The following is a 21,951-nucleotide window of genomic DNA, read 5'->3' on the forward strand; positions in this document are numbered from 1 at the left end:
AGCTGCTATGTTAACCTTCAGCCAGACGTGACAGGGCGCACAAGAAAACTTAAGGTCAAAGTTCCTTATGGGGAGAGGGTTTCACTTCCCCTTCCCCAGCAACTTCCAAGCCCCGTGCCTCACTCACACTGTCAAGGGTGAGATCAGGGAGGGTGTATGGGCGCTACGCCACCAGCTGACTGCAGTAGAGCACTGCGAACATCAGTGGGAAGGGTAACATTGAGCGACTGGGTCAAATATAAGCTCCTCAGCCTCAAACAGATGGGTCCTTATAAAGGGATTTACAGCACTGTGGGTGTACCTACACTACATGGGCTGCAGCAGTTCAAGAAGACAGCTCACCACCACCTTCTCAAGGGGCAATTAGGGATGGGAAATTAATGCTGGCCCACCTAGCATCCCATCCCACATCCCATGAATCAATAAAAAAAAAACCTTAACAGGGTAGACAAAATAAGCAGGGGCAATATTTTCAAATACGGACAGACAGCAGGTGATGGGGCAAAGTTCTGAAGGGCAAGTTTATTGCAGAGGTGTCACATCGCCTCTCAACATCTGGAGTAGGACACTGGGTTCTTTTCTTTCTCATTAATTCTCAGGACGCGAGCGTTACTGGCAAGGCTGGCTTTTATTGCCCATCTCTAGTTGGGTCCTTGAGAAGATGGTGGTGGGTGGTCTTCCTAAACCAGTTGCATTCAGTGTGGTCATGCTGCTCCCACAATGCTGTTAGAGATGTGGGGGTGGGGAGTGGTGAGTGGTTCCAGGATTTTGACCCCAATGTTAATGGAGGAACAATGATATATGCAAAAGATGTTCAACCCCGAAGTTTAGGTTGCTATGGTCGGGTGTATTCTTGGCGGTTTTATCACATGACATCCTGTATTGAACTGCTCCCTCAGCCCACCACCTCCACACTGTTGCCGTTAGCCCATCATCCAGGTGCATTGCCTTTCCACAGCCCATTGGAAAATGAGCACATTGGTTACCCAACTGCATGAAACTTGACTGTTGGACAAACAGCCTTTCATTCCCCATCTCCAATCTTTGTGCACCAAGTGCGTTGGCACTTTAATGAGGGCAATGGCCGGAGTGTCAACTATTGCTTCACACAGATGTGTCGCTCACTTCTTTAAAGAGGCATAACTGTGCCAGAGGTGAGCGTATCTGAGTGAGGCCACAAGTAAGTTTGGCTCTGCTATACCTGTCACAATCAACCAGCTGGTTGATTCTCTGTGTTCCAGGGTTTCGTATGAGGAATGGCCCTTGGGTGAGGTATTGGAGGAAAGTTGATAGTTTTGGATGTGCACTCCAGCGAGACCAGAGGCTTGTGTTTAAATCTCTTCATGGCCTTACCCCTCCTCACCTCTGTAAACTTCTCCGCCCCTACAACTCCTCCTACCCCCAAACTCTTTGTTCTGCTAACCCTCTCTCTCTTCCCTCCACCACTGGCGGCCATGCCTTCAGCTGCCTGGACCCTAAGCTCTGGAATTCCCTCCCTAAACCTCTCGTCCTTCTCTCTCTCATTCTTTAAGAGCCTTCTTAATATTACCTCCTTGACTGAGCTGTAAGTCACCTTATCTCTGACATTGGTCTTTTGCAATCACAAATCAACTTTGAACCAGAAACTCTCAGACACGGAAAAAAAATCATCCACGTGAACCTTAGCAGAGAAAACTCTTCTGTGTAATTTCGCATTCCCCCGCCAAGACATTAATTGTCTTAGAAAGTAACCAATTCGAAATTACAATCTCCTCATCTAGTTATCAGACCATAGTTGTTTCAGCCTGTAACTGACTTAGCTTATAATTGATTCAGGGTTTGAGCTCATTCAAACTTTAAGCTGTTTCAAGCTGTAGCTGTTTCAAGCTGTAACTGTTTCAGGCTGTAACTGTTTCAGGCTGTAACTGTTTCAGGCTGTAACTGTTTCAGGCTGTAGCTGTTTCAGGCCGTAGCTGTTTCAGACTCTAGCCGATGCAGATTGCAGCTGATGCAAACTATAGCTAATGCAGGCTAATTGTTTCAGGCCGTAGCTGAAGCAGACCAGCTGGTTCAGACTGTAGCTGGTTCAAACTGTAGCTGGTTCAGACTGTAGCTGGTTCAGACTGTAGCTGGTTCAGACTGTAGCTGGTTCAGACTGTAGCTGGTTCAGACTGTAGCTGATTTAGACTATAGCTGATTATGACCAAAGTTGATCCAGATTGTAACTGTTTCAGGTTGTAGCTGAAGCAGACTAGCTGATTCAGACTGTAGCTGATACAGGCTTTCAGCTGATTATGACTGAAGTTGATTCAGACTGTAGCTGTTTCAGGTTGTGGGTGCCTTAGAACTGCTTGATTCATTCTGTCTTCTGCTGAGCAAATATATTTAAAACAGGAGATGTAAAGTAACATTTCCCCAATCTGCGTGGCTCCCTGCCGAGTCAGTCTATGGTTACATTTGCTCTGTCCATGACCACTGGATATATTTACAAATTATCCACATGATGTTTTCAGACATTATCTCCTGACACTAGGAGATTTCAAGGTACAAGGGGTGAAAAACAGGCCGCGCGAGGGATAAGAGTGAAGGAGTGAGATGGAGGCTGAAACAGAGTGAGAGGGAGAGATTGAGACGGAAACTGAGAGAGGGTGATTGAAACAGCGAGTGAGAGGGAAACTGAGAGAGGGTGATTGAAACAGCGAGTGAGAGGGAAACTGAGAGAGGGTGATTGAAACAGCGAGTGAGAGGGAAACTGAGAGAGGGTGATTGAAACAGCGAGTGAGACGGAAACTGAGAGAGGGTGATTGAAACAGCGAGTGAGACGGAAACTGAGAGAGGGTGATTGAAACAGCGAGTGAGAGGGAAACTGAGAGAGGGTGATTGAAACAGTGAAGGAGAGAGAGAGAGAGAGTAGGTGAGAGGGGAAAAGAGTGCATGAGAGCGAGAGGGAGACTGTGGGAAAGTTCAAGGGCAATTAGGAATGGGCAATAAATAGCTGGACCTGACACTCGCAGCCCATGAACATATTTAAAACAAAGATCAATGGGAAAGGTGCCGACAGTTAAAATGGGGTGACTTCATTTGCTGCCCACTTGCCACTGCTTTCTGTGGTGGAGGGGGCTGGGTTCCCTGGACAACTTCAGTAATGAAATATAAATTACTGGGGATGTTTTAACCCACTCCCGAGTGTGGTCACCTTATCAGGTACAGCCGGAGAGCCTTCTCTGAGGTAAATTCAAAGAACCTTCCACACCAGGGCCAGGAAGAGGGCAGCGGCTCCTCTCCGCTCTACAGATTTTATTGTGCTCCTGGCAGACTTCTGGTGCCGGAGAGGGGGGTGGTGGGAGTGGGGGGGTGGGGGTTGAGGGGTTTGAGGGGGGTGGGGTGGGAATGGGGCTGGTAAGATCTCGCTGTATATCAAACCTGCTCAAAATCTACCAGCCTCCATCCATACACCCGCCCAGGATTGCTGAGCTCCGCCAGGGGCAAAATCAGCCCATGACAGCGGGAAGCTGCCAACCTGTGTCTCCCAGTGCCCAATATGCATGTTTCAGTTGCCACTCCAGGCCCAAGCCCATCACTTCGACCCAGATTCGGTTCCTCTTTATGGAGCTCAATGTCAAATTTTCATTCGATAATTGTTACTGTGAAGCATGTTGGGCCATTTAATATGTCAAAGCTGCTATCTAAATACAAGGTGGTTTGTGATAGACAATAGGGGAGAGAGAAGAGAGAGAGAGAGAGGCAGAACGAGTGACAATCGCTAGGTGTGAAAACAGAAAAACGAACAGAAACCGAAAGTGAAAGTGAGATGCATGGACAGATGGTGAGAGGAAGAAAGCCAGACTGAGGATTAAATGATGGTTTGGGAAAAAGTGAGAGAGAGAGAGACAGTTACAGAGAGAATGGGCAATATGGTAGGAAGGCCAAAAATCAGTTTCACGACGTTGTGAAATCAGTTTGTGATCTGTTCTGCCTGTCGATGGTGGGATACGTTCCTGCCAGCGGACGTTAGGAACTTGATTGTAACCCTTTATGATATAATTATAATCCCTGCTCGCCAGAATCACCCCCGCGCACCCCCCACCCCACCCCACCACGCGCTGGATCATCCGGGAATTATACCGACGTGTTTCACAACTGTACATAAGCGACATGCACCTGGTGAGCTGCACTTCACTCAGGACTTTGAGGTTTGTTTGCTGACCTTGCTTCAGGCAGCACTCACGGGCATCAGCGCCAGGCTTCACAGGCAGCACCACATCACTGTTAGGGGGGCTCAGGGGCAGGTCTCTACCCACCAGACCAGCCGTAAGGCGGGGGGGGGGGGTGCTTTTCAACGGCTGCAGGGATAGGTCTTGCTTGGGGAAGGGGGAGAAGTGGCCTCAGGCAAGGGAAGAGGCTGCAGGGTGAGGGCTGCACTGGAGAAGGGGGGTATCCCAGGGTGTGTGTGTGGGGCTACATGTCGGTCTGTGCAAGTGGCCTCAAGATGGTGAGGGCTGAGGAGGCAGCCTCCAGAGGAGGTGAGGCCAGATGGAGATGTGAGGGTGTGTGTGAGAGGGTGAGTGGTGATGTCCCTTGAGCTGGCAGTGAGTGAGATGCCAGTGAGTGTGTGATGGGTTTGGGTGTGTGTGAGTTTAGAGTGATGAGATGGTTGCCTTACCCTGGTGGGTTGGATGAGATCATTCATCCTCTATCTACACTGGATGGCCAACCTCTTCTGGGCAGCATTGGCACTGACCACCACTGCCATCACCTACCAAGCCGGAGTGGTGAGATCGCTGGAGCTCAGGTGTCCAGACCGGGGGTGGGGGACATCACCGAGGGCCCCAGCAGCAGCCAAAAGGTGTTCCGGGGACTCGCTGCTGAATCAGGGGGCTTCAGCCTTCTTGCCTTTCGGGGCCATGTTTTCTGTGCAGCAGTCCTGGGCTGGAAGCCCCAAGAGGTGTGCGCGCGGCTGCAGTTTAAATATGGCGCTTGGCGTGAGGAAGCAGCGAGGTGACGGCATGCTGGGCAAATGAGAGCCCACCCACCATCGAAAGGGCATGTTTCCCGGGAACGCGGGATTAATGAGGAGGGATTGGGACGATACAGTGTGAAAAGCCACCATTCCTTTTCCCGCCCACTACCGTACGTCACACAAATCTGGGACGATCCCACCCACGGTTACAGAATGGGAAAGAGAGAAAAAAAAGTTTCAAAGAGATGGAGAGTTACTGAGAGAGAGAGAGAGAGATCCATAGCCGAGGAGTAAGGGAGAGATGGTCAGAGAGTTATACAGCACAGAAACCCATCGTGTCTGCGCCGGCCATCAAACCCCTATTGATTCTAATCCCGTTTTCCAGCACTTGGCCCATAGCCCCGTATGCTATGGAGTTTCAAGTGCTCATCTAAATGCTTCTTAAAATAGTTTCAGAGAAACAGTTGCTGAGTGAGAGTTGAGGGCAAAATCTTCTCGATCCCACGGAGGGGGCCTTAAAGGAGGGACCGTGAGGGAACTTTGATATCAGATCTGTAGCTCACCTCTGGGCAATGTTGCTGGAGGCGGGTCATCAATTAGGGTAGCTCATTTGAATAGTTAACTGACCCAATCAAGGGCAGATTGAAGATGCCGGCAGTGAATGTCTACCCCCCCGCCCCACCATTGAGTACCCGGCAGGTGCCAGGAGCTGCTGGGTTAACCACCCCATCCTGCAACCGCCAATGGTGGCGCAGCGATCGGGGGGACCACAGTCGTGGCCAAATACCACCTTGTGAAGGTCCGGCAGCTGCGGCCCACGTTTCAATTTTCAAAAGTCAATACCTCCTCAGAGGGAGGCTCAAGATGGAGGTGGGCACCCTCCTCCCGTGGCCCCATAGCACCCACCTCTGCCTTCATTGGACAGCAGATATGGAGCCGGCCAATTAGGAGGCATCTCCCAGGAGCTTGTGCTGCTGGATGAGCTGAAGGCAAATTTAGGGCTGGGACCTTGAAATTGTCAAGTCCTGAGATTCGTCTTAAGGGGCATAAGATTTTACCTGGAGAAGCAGTTACAGAGCGCGAGAGAGAGAGAGAGAGCGTGAGAGAGATAGTAACAGAGAATAGAAAGTTACTGAATGACAGAGTGTGAGAGAGAGAGACAGTTACTGAGCGATAGAGACAATTACATAATACAAGGTAGTGAGAGAGACAATAACAGAAAAACTCAACAGGTCTGGCAGCATCGGCGGAGAAGAAAAGAGTTGAAGTTCTCCACCGATGCTGCCAGACCTGCTGAGTTTTTCCAGGTAATTCTGTTTTTGTTTTGGATTTCCAGCATCCGCAGTTTTTTTGTTTTTAATAACAGATATTTACTGAGCGAGAGATAGTGAGAGAGAAACAGCTAAAGAGAGAGAGTAACTGAGCGATAGAGGGTGAGAGAGACAGTTACAGAGATAGAGTTACTGAGCGATAGAGAAAAATTGCACAGTGCAAGAGGGTGAGAAAGAGAGACAATTACAGAGATTGAGCGAATGACAGAGTGAGAGAGAGGGAAACAGTTACAGAGACAGAGTTACTGAGTCAGAGAGAGACAATTACAGAGAGAGTTACTGAGTGAGACGCAGTTACAGAGATAGTTTCATAGCATGAGAGAGAGAGACAATTATAGAGAGACAGATAAATAGTTACAGAACCAAGTGGTAATCAAAAAAAGCTTTTAAGTGAGGTGCTGGTTGAGCTCCTACCCAGTTATAGCTGTGGTTTGTGATGCATGTGCTGACCAGATAGTGCCACTCAAGCAAGGAGCAGTGACTCAGAACCTTTATGACAGATCACTGATATCAAAGCTCAGGCTTAACCCGACATGTGCCACAGCCACATTTCCCCACCCAGGTAGACTTTTTGTTGCTGTCTGGAACGATGGATTTTAGTTTCCACAAGATTGCCTGACACGTTCAAGAGAAGTGTGTTCAATAAACAGGCTAAAAGTCAGGTGTCTGGTGAGGACCTTAGGATATCCTGGAGCGCTTTACAGCCAACAAAGTACTTTTTTTTAAATGTAGACGCTGTTGTGATGTAGGAAAGGCAGCAGCCAATGTGTGCACAGCAAGATCCCACAAGCAGCAGTGAAATAATAACCAGGTAATCTGTTTTTAGTGATGTTGAGTTGAAAGATAAATATTGGCCCAGGAAACAACGGCCCTGCTCTTCTTTAAAATAGTGGCCGTGGGATCCAGTCCGTCTACCTGAAGGGGCAGCCAGGTCCTCAGTTTAATGTCACATCTGAAATGCTGCATCTTTGACAGTGCAGCGCTCCCTCTGCAATGGGAGTTCCACCAGGATTCTGCACTCAAGTTCCCGCATCTGGACCTGAGCTCACAAACTACTGACATGCAGGCAACTGTGCTACCCACCGAGCTACACCTGACACTGTAAATTTAAAATCCTGTAGACTGTATAAGGAAGGAGAGGAAGGAATTCCATAGTTTTGAATCCCTGAGAGAGAGAGATTACCATAGTGCAACAAGTATTGATTTGAAAATATGTAGATACAGGGAGGAAGGAGAGTGGAAAGAGAGGGTAATTTCTAATTGAGGAGGGAGAAGAGAGGAATGTTCATAGGAGACTACTGTAAATAAAAAAGAGACGATCAAGGAAGGTTATTCTTCACTTGACTGGATGAGTGCAGCTCCAATGACATTCGAGAAGCTTGATGCCATCCAGGACAAAGCAACCCATTCACCACCATCAAATTCATTCCCATCACCACCGACACAGCAGTGTGTAATATCTATAAGATGCACTCACTAAGGCTCCTTAGACAGCACCTCCCAAACCCACGACCTCTACCACCTAGAAGGACAAGGGCAGCAGACACATGGGAACACCACCACCCAGAAGCTCCCCTCCAAGTCACTCACCATCCTGAATTGGAAATATACCGGCCGTTCCTTCATTGTTGCTGGGTCAAAATCCTGGAACTCCCTCCCTAACAGCACTGTGGGTGTACCTACACCACACGGACTGCAGCGGTTCAAGAAGGCAGCTCACCACCACCTTCTCAAGGGGCAATTAGGGATGGGCAATAAATGCTGGCCCAGCCAGCGATGCCCATAATAAAATAAATGAGATGATGCAAAGATTGTGTGCCAGATGATGAATTTTCTCTGCACTTGCTGAGCACTATCCACTTGTCTTTTACCTGAATTTGGGAATCTTCCCAAGGGTCCAATAGTAGAGATTTGATTTTGCTCACATCAGGGATGTTTCGATGAATCCCCGAGCATTTTAGGCAAATGAAGATTCCAAGCGTGGTTGAGGCCCATTCAGGTTCTGAGAGAAAGAATATAAAATCAGCGCACAGCAGAAATGTAATACTTCTACAAACGGTTTGGTTCAAGACTCTTCATCTTGAACACCCCAAACTCTATTTAAACAATAGAGGGGATGGTAAGCTCCAGCAGCCGTTTGGACAATTTGTGCAGAGGAAGCGACTAAAAGCGTCCCCTCTTTTAGGTGTGAATATCCCATAGGGGATCAGTCTGAATAGCCTCAGACCACTTTCCTGTGGGCAGCAAGCCACAAGCTGACTGCAGTCCGTACGAGTTGACAGAGGGACTTATGGTGCGGTAGGAAATGTTATTGTAGGCTACAAGCTGAGGCCTATTGTAAAGAGAGGATAGAGGGAGGCTTACTCTGTTTCTAACCACGTGCTGTACCTGTCCTGGGAGTGTTTGATGGGGACAGTGTAGAGGGAGCTTTACTCTGTATCTAACCCCGTGCTGTACCTGTCCTGGGAGTGTTTGATGGGGACAGTGTAGAGGGAGCTTTACTCTGTATCTAACCCCGTGCTGTACCTGTCCTGGGAGTGTTTGATGGGGACAGTGTAGAGGGAGCTTTACTCAGTATCTAACCCCGTGCTGTGCCTGTCCTGGGAATGTTTGATTGGAACAGTGTAGAGGGAGGTTTACTCTGTATCTAACCCCGTGCTGTACCTGTCCTGGGAGTGTTTGATGGGGACAGTGTAGAGGCTTCTCTGTATCTAACCCCGTGCTGTACCTGTCCTGGGAGTGTTTGATGGGGACAGTGTAGAGGGAGCTTTACTCTGTATCTAACCCCGTGCTGTACCTGTCCTGGGAGTGTTTGATGGGGACAGTGTAGAGGGAACTTTACTCTGTATCTAACCCCGTGCTGTGCCTGTCCTGGGAGTGTTTGATGGAGACAGTGTAGAGGGAGCTTTACTCTGTATCTAACCCCGTGCTGTATCTGTCCTGGGAGTGTTTGATGGGGACAGTGTAGAGGGGGCTTTACTCTGTATCTAACCCCGTGCTGTACCTGTCCTGGGAGTGTTTGATGGGGACGGTGTAGAGGGAGCTTTACTCTGTATCTAACCCCGTGCTGTACCTGTCCTGGGAGTGTTTGATGCTGTGTGGGGGCTTGAAAACAAGTGTTACATTTCCCAATTTTACTTTGTCATTGTTACGAGCACTGTAATGCACTGTTAAATTCTTAACCAGCGCGCCACACAACATGCCCAGCCCATAATGGCAAGACCGCTCCAGGAACCAAGCCAGTTACTATGGTGACAGTGGAGCAGGGTGGGATGGGGGTGAGCAGTGCCTTGTACCCCTCAGGGATGCCTGGGAGACAGAGAGACGATTCACCAGAAGCTTCTTTGTAGATGATTCGAAATGATCACTTGTGAGTGCAGGCGCTTGGCCCCATCTCGCCTCACCTGGTTGCCATGTGCACAGCCCTGGCATGTCAGGGCAAGTGGACAAATCTGGACTGGACAAGCCCAAATCTGCCTCGCTGCAGGAGTGGTAGCAAGTTCTGACACCTTACAAGGTAAGGACTCTCTCGAAGTGGCAGGTTTAGCTGATAATATATCCATTGTCCTGCGAGGTGCATGGAAGGAGGATCCCTGATCTAGACCAGTTTCCAGCATTACCACAGCGACTATGCTCCCGGAATACTTCATTAGCTGTGAAGCGCTTTAGGATGTGCTGAGGTTGTGAAAGGTGAAAATCCATTCCTTTTTCTTCAGTCCCTTGAGGGGGTGATGTCAGCATCGCAGATCTTCATTCAGAGGGTAGTAGAAATCCAGAACTCTCTTCCCCCATAAACCAGCTTTTAAGTTTAGGGGGTCAGTTGAAAATGTTAAACGTTGAAGGTTATGGAGGCACAGGTGATAGGGGTTAGTTGGGATTAAGATATGGGTCAGCTGTGACCTTATTGAATGGCAGAACAGACTCGCAGGGCTGGTTAGCCTCTTCCTGTTCCCACACAAGTTCAGGCATCGTTCTTTCTGTTATGCTATTTCTCTCTCCCTCTCTGCTGCCTCTTGTTCGGGCACAGATCCACTAGCTGTTGTCTGCTCCCTAGCATCTCTACATGTGTCAACTCAGTCAGGGTGGGGCTCATTTCTCGCAGCCAGTTATTTGGCATTTTGACAACAGTTGCACATTATCCTAGCCTCACCCAATGTTTCTACGCTCATACTTTCAAGCAAAGGGTGACTGGATAGCAATCAGAAGGCAGGGATTTAAATTAGCCTCTTATCCCAGCCCAGGAGATCCGAATTATCCTATTGAAATATAATTATTGATCCAGGATTCCCTGGACTGGGCTCCCCTGCTCTTCTTCGAAATAGTGGTTGTGGGATCTTTTTTACATCTACTTTCTTGGGGCCTTGGTTCAACACCTCATCTGAAAGACAGCACCTCCAACAGTGCAGCACTCTCTCAGTGTGGACATCAGAAGTGTCAGCCTGGATTTTGTGCTCGGGTCTCCGGAGTGGGACTGGAATCCACAACCCTCTTACGCTGAGCTAGGGGAGAATGCTACACACTGAGCTGTGCATCTGACACCAGCAGAGCAGAAGGTAATGTAATCAGGAAGAGGGGTTGGGTTGCCAATGCATCAACCTGCTCCTAAGGTGACGCAGTCTACACTAGGGCTATCCATGGTCTCATCCATCCCAACTCTGTAACATCCTCCAGTCCCCACAACCCTCCGAGATCTCTGCACTCAAATTTAGGCCTCTCGAGCATCCCCAATTTTAATCGCTTCACCACTGGTGGCCATGCCTTCAGCTGCCTGGGCCCTAAGTTCTGAAATTCCCTCCCCAAACCTCTCTCCAACTTCTTTAAAGACGGTCTGTAAAATCCACCTCTTTGACAAAGTTTTTGGCCACCAGTCCTAATAACTCCTTATGTGGTTTGTTGTCAAAGTTTACCTCATTGTCCTCTTGCGAAATGCCCTGGGATGTTTTGCTGCGGTAAAGGTGTTACCCAAATGCAAGTTGTTGTTGTAGGGATTGGAAAACCAAATGAGGATAATGCTTTGAATAGCCGGGTTTAGGTTGAAGTTTATCACAGAAATGAAACATCTGGCTGCGAAAGCAGATGGCAGGCTAAACCCTCATTGAAATGTTGATTAATATTTGACGTTGAGGGGAGCTGACAGGGCCCGTTGCCTCTCTGTACCATTTAATACAGAAGTTTTAAACCTGGATCGTTGACCGACTGAGAATGGCTCGACACAACTTGTTTTGCAAGAAACTTTATGCCCAATTTAAACAGCTCAGGTTGGGTGTTGATGTGATGTGGTTTGGTCAGTGCAGTCATCCAAGCTGTGCAGCATCGCTGGCTAGAGGTCATCTGCTGTTATTTTGAACGCAGTTCTCTATCAGTATGAGTGCACAGTACTAAAAAAGAACTTGTGTTCAAAAACGAGCTTTTTAGGTTTTCTACATGTCCCAAAGAGTTTCACAGCTAGTGAACTACTTATTGAAGCCATTTGCCTACCATCCTTCAATGTTGTCTTCCAAACCCGCAACCACGACCATCTAGAAGCACAAGGGCAGCAGACACATGGGAGCACCACCACCTACAAGTTCCCCTCCAAGCCTCTCACCACCCTGACTTGGAAATATATCAGCCGTTCCTTCACTGTCGTTGGGTCAAAATCCTGGAGCTCCCTCCCTAACAGCACTGTGGGTGTACCCACACTACATGGACTGCGGCGGCTCAAGAAGGCAGCTCACCACCACAGTCAGAGGGGGAAATTGGGGGTGGGTAACAAATGCTGGCTTTGCCAACAATGCTCACATCCCATGAACAAATAAATAAACTCAGTTGTTTTTTAGGCAAACATGGCAGATAATTTTCCCGTCTTAAACATTGCTTCAAGCCTTGAGAACAGTGATGAGATCACTGTTGAGTCAACCTGTTTGGATCATGTTGGTTGAGGGGACCAACATTGGCCACGGAACCAGGGAACTCTCCACTGATTTTCACTTCAACACCTTGGGAACTAATACATCACTTGACAGGGCATCCGCTTAACATCTCACCCAAAAGACAGCCCTTCCGACAGTACAGCACTCCCTCAGTGCCACACTGGGAATGTCAACTTGGGTTGGATGGGATTTGAACCCACGACCTTCTGACTCAGAGGCGAGAATGCTGTGGCAAACTGACCCTCAGTGACTGTTGGGCAGTGTTGCGTCCACTTGGGGGGGCCTAGAAGACGTTTGAAATTTCGGCAAGGACAAGGCCAATGGTTAGTGACAAATTTTTGTAGATGAGTGTTTGGCCGTGCAGAAGTTGTCCACTGATCCATGTAGCGAGCAAAACAGGGGGTTGGGGAGGGGCGGAGTCAAATGGAGGACAACTGACTTCAGGATTTGCACTCGAGTCGACATTGATTTATCCAACTTGTCCAAAATCAGCCAAAGCAGCATAAATGATCAAGGAATCTTAAGTGCAAGTTATGTTCAGTGCATCTGGGGTTCTTACAATCCTCAGCACTGGAAAGTGACCCCACCCCCCAGGTAAATCGTTCACCATTGTGAGTTTCTGCTAACTTGTCTATTTGCTGAGTTCTTCAAGAGGACTCTTAAAATTAAATTTTTTTTTAAAGTGCAGGGTTGCTAACAGATAACAGTGACTGTAAAGAATGACAATGAATCATTTATTCATATCACTGATGGACAGCAGACAGTTTCTTAGTCAATTGTGTACATTTCACTGTTTTAAAGTTTTTAAAATGATTCATCGTAGTTCTTTACAGTCACTTACAGTAATTTAACATCAGGTTACTTACAAGTAGTGGCTGTGACACTGAATGAAATATTTAATATTGCTAATAACCCCAATTTCATCTGTGTTAATAAATCAATTCTGGGTTAACACTGCTAAACACGTCAATTTAATGCAAGAAGTGAAGCCAGCTGTGTTCTAAAGCATTGCTTGATTGCATTGGAAGATTTTACGTTGAGCAGTTTGCAAACAGGTTTGAGAAGAAAAATTGCAAAAAAAAAAGCAATCCAGAAAATTAGTGCAATTGGTCTCCAGATCTCCAACTGTACCTACTCTACCTTAGTACATTTTTCAGGTTGGCATTGAGTCAATCCTTGAATTCCTGTTAATTGAGTCTCTTGCGCAACCCCAATTTTAATTGCTCCATCATTGGCACTGTATCTTCAGCTGCCTGAGCCCTAAACTCTGGAATTCTCTCCCTAAGCCTCTCCACCACTTCTCTCTCCTCCTTTAAGACACTCCTTAAAACTTAGCTCTTTGACCAGTCTTTTGGTCACACCTCCTGATATCCCTTATGTGGTTCGGTGTCAATTTTAGTTGGATAATGGCTCCTGTGAGGCGCTTTGGAATGTTTCACTACATTGAAGGCGCTATATAAATGCAAGCTGTCGTTGTCTGGTCATTTAAGCAGAACGAGATTTGTTGAGCGGCATTTAGCCTGGAGGCCAGGATTAGAGCAGTAATCCCAGAGGGTTTGTAGGACTGGAGGAGGTAGCAGATAGAGGGAGGGGCAAAACTACAGAGATTTGAAAACCAGGATGAGAATTTTAAAATTAAATGTAAGAACAGAAGAGAGAGAACCTGAAGAAGGCCATTCAGCCTCTCGGTCCTACTCTGCTATTCAATATACTGATCTTGGGCACAACTCCACTTTCCTGCTTGTCCAATTTACATCCTTCCTTAAATAAGGTGACCAATACTGTACACAGTACTCCAGATGTGGTCTCACTAGTGCCCTGTACAACTGAAGCTACCCAAATTATATTCCATTTGTCATGTTCTTGACCATTCACTTGGCCTGTCCGAATCCCCTTTAAGCCTCTTTGCATTCTCCTCACAACATTCTCATCTAGTTTTGTGTCATCAGCAAACTTGGAAATATTACATTTGATCCCCACATCCAAATTTTTGTTATAGATTGTGAACAGCCGGGGCCCAAGCACTAATCCTTGCGGTACCCCACTAGCCACCGTCTGCCAACCTGAGAATGATCCATTTATTCCTACTCTCTGTTTTCTGTCTGTTAATAAATTCTCAATCCATGCAAGTATATTATCCCCAATCCCATGTGCTCTAATTTTGTTTACTAACCACCTTTGCGGGACCTTATCGAAAGCCTTCTGAAAATCCAAATACACCACATCCACTGGTTCCCCCTTATCTATTCTGCTATTTACATCCCCAAAACACTCCAACAGGTTTGTCAAACATCATTTCCCTTTCATAAATCCTTGCTGACTTTGCCCTTCTACCATTAATTTCTAAGTCTCCATATCCTTTATACTAAGGTGGCACAGGGATCAGTGCTGGGACCTCAACTGTTTACAATTTATATAAATTACTTGGATGAAGGCTCGGATGAGTTGGTTGCCAAATTTGCTGATGACACAAAGATAGGTAGGAAAGTAATTTGTGAAGCGAGCAAAAGGAGACTACAAAAATATCCAGATAGGTTAAGTGAGTGGGCAAAGATCTGGCAAATGGAATATAATAAGGGAAAATGTGAAATTGTCAATTTTGGCAGGAAGAATAAAAGAGAGGCATATTATCTAAATGGTGAGAGATTGCAGAGCTCTGAGATGCAGAGGGATCTGGGTGTCCTAGTGCATGAATCATAAAAGGCGTATATGCAGGTACAACAAGTAATTAGGAAAGCTAAAAGAATGTCATAATTTATTGCGAGCAGAATACAAAATACGAAAGTAGGGAGGTTATGCTTCAGTTGTACAGAGCACTAGTGAGACCACATCTGGAGTACTGTGTACAGTATTAGTCACCTTATTTAAGGAAGGATGTAATTGTGTTCTAAGCAGTAAAGAGAAGGTTTACCAGACTAATACCTGGAATGGGTGGGTTGTCTTATGAGGAAAGGCTGGACAGGCTAGGCTTGTATCTGCTGGATTTTCGAAGAGTAAGAGGCGACTTGATTGAAACATATAAGATCTTGAGGGGCCTTGATAGGGTGAGCGTAGAGAGGATGTTTCCTCTTGTGGAAGAATCTAGAACTAGGGGTCACTGTTTAAAAATAAGGGGTCACCCATTTAAAACAGAGATGAGGCAAAATTTTTTCACTCAGAGGTCTTAAGTCTTTGAAACTCTCTGAGAGAAAAGGCAGTGGAAGCAGAGTCTTTGAATACTTTTAAGGCCAGAGGTGGGGAGATTCTTGGTAAGCAAGGGGACGACAGGGTATCGGGGACAGGTGGGATGTAGATTTCAGGTTATGATCATATCAGCCATGATCTTATTAAATGGCGGAGCAGGCTTGAGGGGCTGAATGCCCTACTCCTACACCTTGTTCATATGGAAAAAATGTGAAGATATCCACTTTGGTAGGAAAAACAGAAAAGCAGATTATTTCCCAAATGGAGAGATTGAAAAGTGTTGGTGTCCAAAGGGACCTGGGTGTCCTTGTTTATAAGTCACTGAAAGCTAACATGCAGTTGCAACAAGCAATTAGGAAGACAAATGGTATGTTGGCCTTTATTACAAGTGGATTTGAGTATAGGAGTACAGATATCTGACTACAATTATATAAAGCCTTGGTGAGACCACACCTGGAGTGTTATGTGCAGTTTTGGTCTCCTTACCTAAGGAAAGATATACTTGCTATAGAGGGAGCACAATGAAGGTTCATTAAACTAATTCCTGGGATGGAGATATTGTCCTGTGAGGAAAGATTAAATAGACTGGACCTTTACTCTCTGGAGTTTAGAAGAATGAGGGGTGATCTCATTCAAACATTCAAAATTCTTACAGGGTGACAGGGTAGATGCAGAAAGGATGTTTCCTCTGGGTGGTTTTGAGAACCAGAGGACACAGTCTCAGAATGAGGGACAGGCCACTTAGGACTGAGATGAGGAGGAATTTCTTCACTCAGAGGATGGTGAATCTTTGGAATTCTCTATCCCAGAGGGCTGCGGAGGCTCAGTCTTTGAGTATGTTCAAGACTGAGATTGCTATATTTCTAGATATTAAAGATATCAAGAGATATGAGGGTAGTGTGGGGAAAATGGCATTGAGGTTGAAGGTCAGCTATGATTTTATAGAATGGCAGAGTAAGCTTAAGGGACCAAATGGCCTACTCCTGCTCCTATTTCCTATGTTCCTTTTAAGCCCCCTCAGAATCTTATATGTTTCAATATGATCACTTCTCATGCTTTTAAACTCCAATGAGTATAAGCCCAATCTGCTCAACCTTTCCCTCATAAGACAAATGCCACCCCAAAAGTCAGTCTAGTGAATCATGTTTAAACGGCCTCCACTAAAAGTATAACCCTCCTTAAATAAGGAGGCCAAAACTGTATGCAGTACTCTAGGTGTGGTCTCACCAACACCCTGTACAGCTGTAACAAGACTTTGCTACATTAATACTCCAACCCCCTTGGGAAAATGGCATTGAGGTGGAGGTAGAAAAGACCAACATTCCATTTACCTTCCCAAATATTTGCTGCACCTCCATGCCAACGTCTTGTGTTTCATTCATGAGGATACCCACATTCTTCTGTACTGCAGCGCTCTGCAGTCTCTCTCCATTTAAATGGTATTTTGCTTTTCCATTCTTCCTGTCAAAGTGGATAACCTCATATCTTCCCACGTTTGCCAAATTTTTGCCCACTTACTTAATCCGTCTATCTCCCATTACAGACAGTTTGTGATCTCTTCACAACTTGCTTTCCTACCTATCTTTGTATCATCAGTCCCTCCATCCAAGTCATTAATATAGATTGTAAATAATTGAGGCCCCAACACTGATCCCTGTGGCACTCCACTAGTAACAGTTTGCCAATCTGAAAATGACCCATTTATTCAGATTCCTGATTTTCTGTTAGTTAATGAATCCTTTCTGCATGGTAATATATTATCCCCAACACCGTGAGCTCTTATTGTGTGGCATCTTACTGAATGCCTTTTGGAAATCTAAATACACTACATCTACTGGTTCTCCTTCATCCACCCTGCTTGTTACATTCTCAAAGCATTCTAATAAATTTGTCAAACACGATTTCCCTTTATAAAACCATGTTGACTCTGCCTGACTGTCGTGGGATTTTTCTAAATGTCTTACTAGTGCCTCCATGATAACAGATTCCAGCATTTTCCCAATGATCGATGTTAGACCAACTGGCCTCTTGTTTCCTGTTTCATGTCTCTCTCCATTATTGAATAGGGGTTGTTTTCCAATCCACTGGGATGTTTCCAGGACCTAGGGAATTTTGGAAGATTACAACCCATGCGTCTACTATCTCTGCAGCCACTTGTTCATAGGCCCAAGGATGCAGGTTAACAGGTCCAGGGGACTTGTCAGCCTTTAGTCCCACCAGTTTGCCGAGTACTTTTTGTCTAGCGATAATGATTATTCTACTATTATTGGGGTACTTTAAGCGTCTTCTACTGTGAGGAAAGGTACAAAATATTTACTCACAGTTTCTGCCATTTCCTTGTTTCCCATTATTAACTGCTCAGTCTCACCCTCTAAGGGGTCAATGGGACAATTGCCTCAGTGAGGCGACAGAAGGGCATTCAGTGCTCAGTGCTGATAAATAAACCTCTCTCGATCTTTAATGGTTCCCAAGTTTTTAGCTCCTGCTAATCTGCCCCTAAATAACTGGAGATATACTGGGCTGGTTCTCCTTGGAGAAAAGCAGGCTATGAGGAGATTTAATTAGAGATGTTTAAAATTATGAGCAGGTGTTCTGATGAAGTAAATAAGGAGAAACTGTTTCCTCTGGCACAAGGGTTGGAACATGTTAAAGGTGATTAGCAAAAGAACCAGAAAGTGGTAAATTCGGGCAGAGTCAGCATGGTTTCATCAAGGGGAGGTCATGCCTGACAAATCTGTTAGAATTCTTTGAGGAGGTAACGAGTAGGTTAGACAAAGGAGAGCCAATGGATGTTATCTACTTGGACTTCCAGAAGGACTTTGGCAAGGTGCCGCACAGGAGGCTGCTCAGTAAGATAAGAGCCCATGGTGTTAGAGGCAAGGTACTAGCATGGATAGAAGATTGGCTGTCTGGCAGGAGGCAGAGAGTGGGGATAAGGGGTCCTTCTCAGGATGGCGGCCGGTGACTAGTGGAGTTCCGCAGGGGTCAGTGTTGGGACCACAACTTTTCACTTTATACATTAATGATCTAGATGAAGGAACTGAGGGCATCCTGGCTAAGTTTGCAGATGATACAAAGATAGGTGGAGGGACAGGTAGTATGGAGGAGGCAGGGAGGCTGCAGAAGGAATTGGACAGGTTAGGAGAATGGGCAAAGAAGTGGCAGATGGAATACAATGTGGGGAAGTGTGAGGTCATGCACTTTGGTAGGAAGAATAGAGGCATAGAATGTTCTAAATGGGAGAGAATTCAGAAATCTGGAGTGCAAAGGGACTTGGGAGTCCTAGTCCAGGATTCTCTTAAGGTTAACTTGCAGGTTGAGTCAGTAGTTAGGAAGGCAAATGCAATGTTGGCATTTATTTCGAGAGGACTAGGATATAAAAGCAGGGATGTGCTGCTGAGGCTTTATAAGGCTCTGGTCAGACCACATTTAGAATATTGTGAGCAATTTTGGGCCCTGTATCTCAGGAAGGATGTGTTGGCCCTGGAGAGGGTCCAGAGGAGGTTCACGAGAATGATCCCAGGAATGAAAGGCTTAACATATGAGGAACGTTTGAGGATTCTGGGTTTATACTTGATGGAGTTTAGAAGGATGAGGGGGGATCTGACTGAAACTTACAGAATACTGAAAGGCCTGGATAGAGTGGACGTGGGGAAGATGTTTCCATTAGTAGGAGAGACTAAGACCCGAGGGCACAGCCTCAGAGTAAAGGGAAGAGCTTTTAGAACAGAGATGAGGAGAAACTTCTTTAGCCAGGGAGTGGTGAATCTATGGAATTCATTGCCACAGAAGGCTGTGGAGGCCAGGTCATTGAGTGTATTTAAGACCAAGATAGATAGGTTCTTGATTGGTAAGGGGATCAAAGGTTACGGGGAGAAGGCAGGAGAATGGGGTTGAAAAACTTATCAGCCATGATTGAATGGCAGAGCAGACTCAATGGACTGAATGGCCTAATTTCTGCTCCTATGTCTTATGGTCTTATGGTCTAAAACATTTTTGACACAGCAAGATGTTGTGATTGGGAAGGTGCTGCCTGAAAGAGCGGTGGAAGCAGATTCAATAGGAACTTTCAAAAAGGGGATTTGGATAAAGCCTTGGAAAGGGGGGAAAAAATGGTGGAACTAATTGGAAAGCCCTTACAAAGAGCTGAGGCAGGCATGATGGGCCGAATGACCTCCTTCTGCGTTGTATGTCTCTAACTTCTCCAGACAGCCATTGGCCCGGGTTCCATCAGTGTGTGATGCTGCTACCCAGAGAATGTCCCTCAGCCACAGGATGTCCCAATATGCCTTACAGCCAACTTGAGTGTTTTTTAAATTAAAACTGCAGTCGCTGCTCTTTTGTAGGAAAACGCATCAGCCAATTTATGCACAGCAAGCTCCCATGAACAGCAATGGCCAGGTGGCATGTGCTTTTTTTCAGTAACCTTGGTGAGAACTCCTCTGCTCGTCTTTGACTAGTGCCATCGTGTCTCTACTTCTACCAGAGAGGGCAGAGCGTGGCCTCCACTTGACATCCCATCTGAAAGCTAACGCCTCTGGCAGTGTGGCACTCCCCCTGTACTGCTTTGGGATTCGTGTGCTCAAGTCTCTGGAGTGGGGCTTGGACCCCTGGGCGTTCTGATTTAGCCAGCATGGTATCCCCCTCTGCAATTCTCTCCCTGGACCTGAGCCTCCTCATTGCAATCACCCAACACCCGCTCAGCTCAGAGCCTCAGTCCTCTTCTGGGTGAAGAAGTTGTTGCAGATAAACTTTCTTCATAAGCTCTGCAGTGATCAGTTGCTCACTTGGGTCTATCTAACACACACACAGAGAGAGAGAGAGAGAGACGGAGGGAGGGAGGGAGGTGGGAACTCGCCTTGTAACTCTTCCATCCCAATGCAGGTCAAAATTCAGATGGAACTCACCTGGCAGTTGACAATCAGCGCAGATCGCATTCCCGGGTTTTTGCACCACATCTTTGAGCGCTCTGAAAATCCTTTCCTTTCCAGCTGACATACCTTTCAATACCAATTTGCAAACGCGCCGAGAGAAAGGCTTAGATCAAACGACAGTGTTCCTTTCTCTTGAGGCGAAAACTTGCAGTGGCGAGAGCTCGAGTGAAAGCACAGAAGTGGCTGCCTTGCTTGCGGACCTCCCTCTATCAAGCCCCTGGTTATTTCACCTCTCCGGAATTCAGTCTCCAGGACAGGAGCTTCTCTCTCTCTCTCTCTCTGGGAAAATAATGGTGTGCAGTAAAAGCTGGGATTGTAGGAACTGGCAGGCGAGGTGAGTGAGACACAGGCTGCAAAATCTTCTTTTTCCGCATTCCTCAATGACACCGAGCAGTGGGCTCGTCCCTCTCAATGGCAATTAGCAAGAGTGGGCCGGCACCGCCTCCCCGCGGCTGCCTCACGTACAGCAGCCACCTGCGCTCAAAACTCAAGGCAAACCTCAAACCGAGAGGAAGTACTGGAAATACTCAGCAGGGGAGACAGCATCGGGGGGAGAGAGAAACAGTCAGTTTTTCAAGGTCGGTGATCTTTCAAAGTGCTTTCACACTGTTATTTCATTAAATAATTTTACGCGAAACCAACAAATGAGATGAATTAACCTTTATGTTTTGGGGGAGGGGGTGTGCACTGGGCATCAGCTGTTTGAGGGAGTTTGCTAGGCACAAATTGGCTACCCCGTTTCTTCGGTCACACCAGCAACTAATTAAACTTCAAAAGAGCTTCATTCGCAATGTGAAAGGTCACTTTTAACTGAAGAAGAGTCTGTTGGACTCAAAACAATAACTCTGTTCCTCTCTCCATAGATACGGCCAGACCTGCTGAGTTTTCCGGCACTTTCTGTTTTTGTTTCACTTTCAACTGATGCTAGCTTTATAAAATCCATTAAAAATAATGGAATTCAAATTTGTCAACTGCCATGGTACATCTGGATTATTAATTGAATGACTTAACAGCTGTGCTTTAAGAACCAAAGAACTAGTTACTGAGAAAAGAGACAGGCTGTTGAAGCTTTTTGTCTTGCACTCATCAGGACAGATTTGCAAGAATACCAAATCTAAAAGGGAACAACAATTAATACTGCGTGAGAAGAGGGTGCAGATTGGTTGGCAAGTGGACTCTGGTGGAGGTGTTGCCATGGTGAATGCACCCAGGGAACAGTTAACTGCCAAGCTTTTGTTCAAATTCAAACCAGGCAAGTTGACTCTGAATGGTCAACACATTGTCTTGGCGAATGAGCCAGGGAATGTCTGTCCCCCAACCTCTTGTTTAGTTTAAAAAGGTTCAATGCGTGGACATGTTCTTCCTTTTGGCAAAGGGCAGGACCCTGTGTGTGAATACATGTAGCTTCTAGCACACGTGGCCACACTGCAAGCCTGACTGATAATCTTAAACTGGTTGTTAGTGTAATTCTTAGCACAATCAGGATTGTTTAGTAAGTATTGCCCAATAGTGAATCACTTCAAATGTTGGTCACTATGTTCTAAGTTTTGCAAGCATGGGCTTGTTGAGTACAGTCAGTACAGTGCCTGTTGTGAACAGCTGAAGGGACGTGCTTTTTGATACCATCCACCAGTTGTTAGGATGTACAGCTT

General features: G+C 46.4%; 1 protein-coding gene across 4 annotated transcripts in view; it reads right to left on the reverse strand.

The window, feature by feature from the left end:
- Positions 1-20,676, reverse strand: part of zgc:92360 (uncharacterized protein LOC436988 homolog) — a 314,360-nt gene extending 293,684 nt beyond the window's left edge. For 2 of the 4 annotated variants that reach the window (XM_041177836.1, XM_041177834.1), the window contains exons 1-2: positions 20,273-20,676; positions 8,142-8,272 (exon numbers count right to left, since the gene is read on the reverse strand). In XM_041177836.1, the coding sequence (XP_041033770.1) occupies positions 8,142-8,272; positions 20,273-20,363 (222 nt within the window). In that variant the 5' untranslated portion in view covers positions 20,364-20,676. The remainder of the gene's footprint in view (positions 1-8,141; positions 8,273-20,272) is intronic. The other 2 variants (XM_041177837.1, XM_041177835.1) reach the window with 2 other exon arrangements.
- Positions 20,677-21,951: the final 1,275 nt, after the last annotated feature.

Source organism: Carcharodon carcharias, chromosome 31 (genome assembly GCF_017639515.1).
Source record: "Carcharodon carcharias isolate sCarCar2 chromosome 31, sCarCar2.pri, whole genome shotgun sequence".
Classification (NCBI taxonomy): domain Eukaryota; kingdom Metazoa; phylum Chordata; class Chondrichthyes; order Lamniformes; family Lamnidae; genus Carcharodon; species Carcharodon carcharias.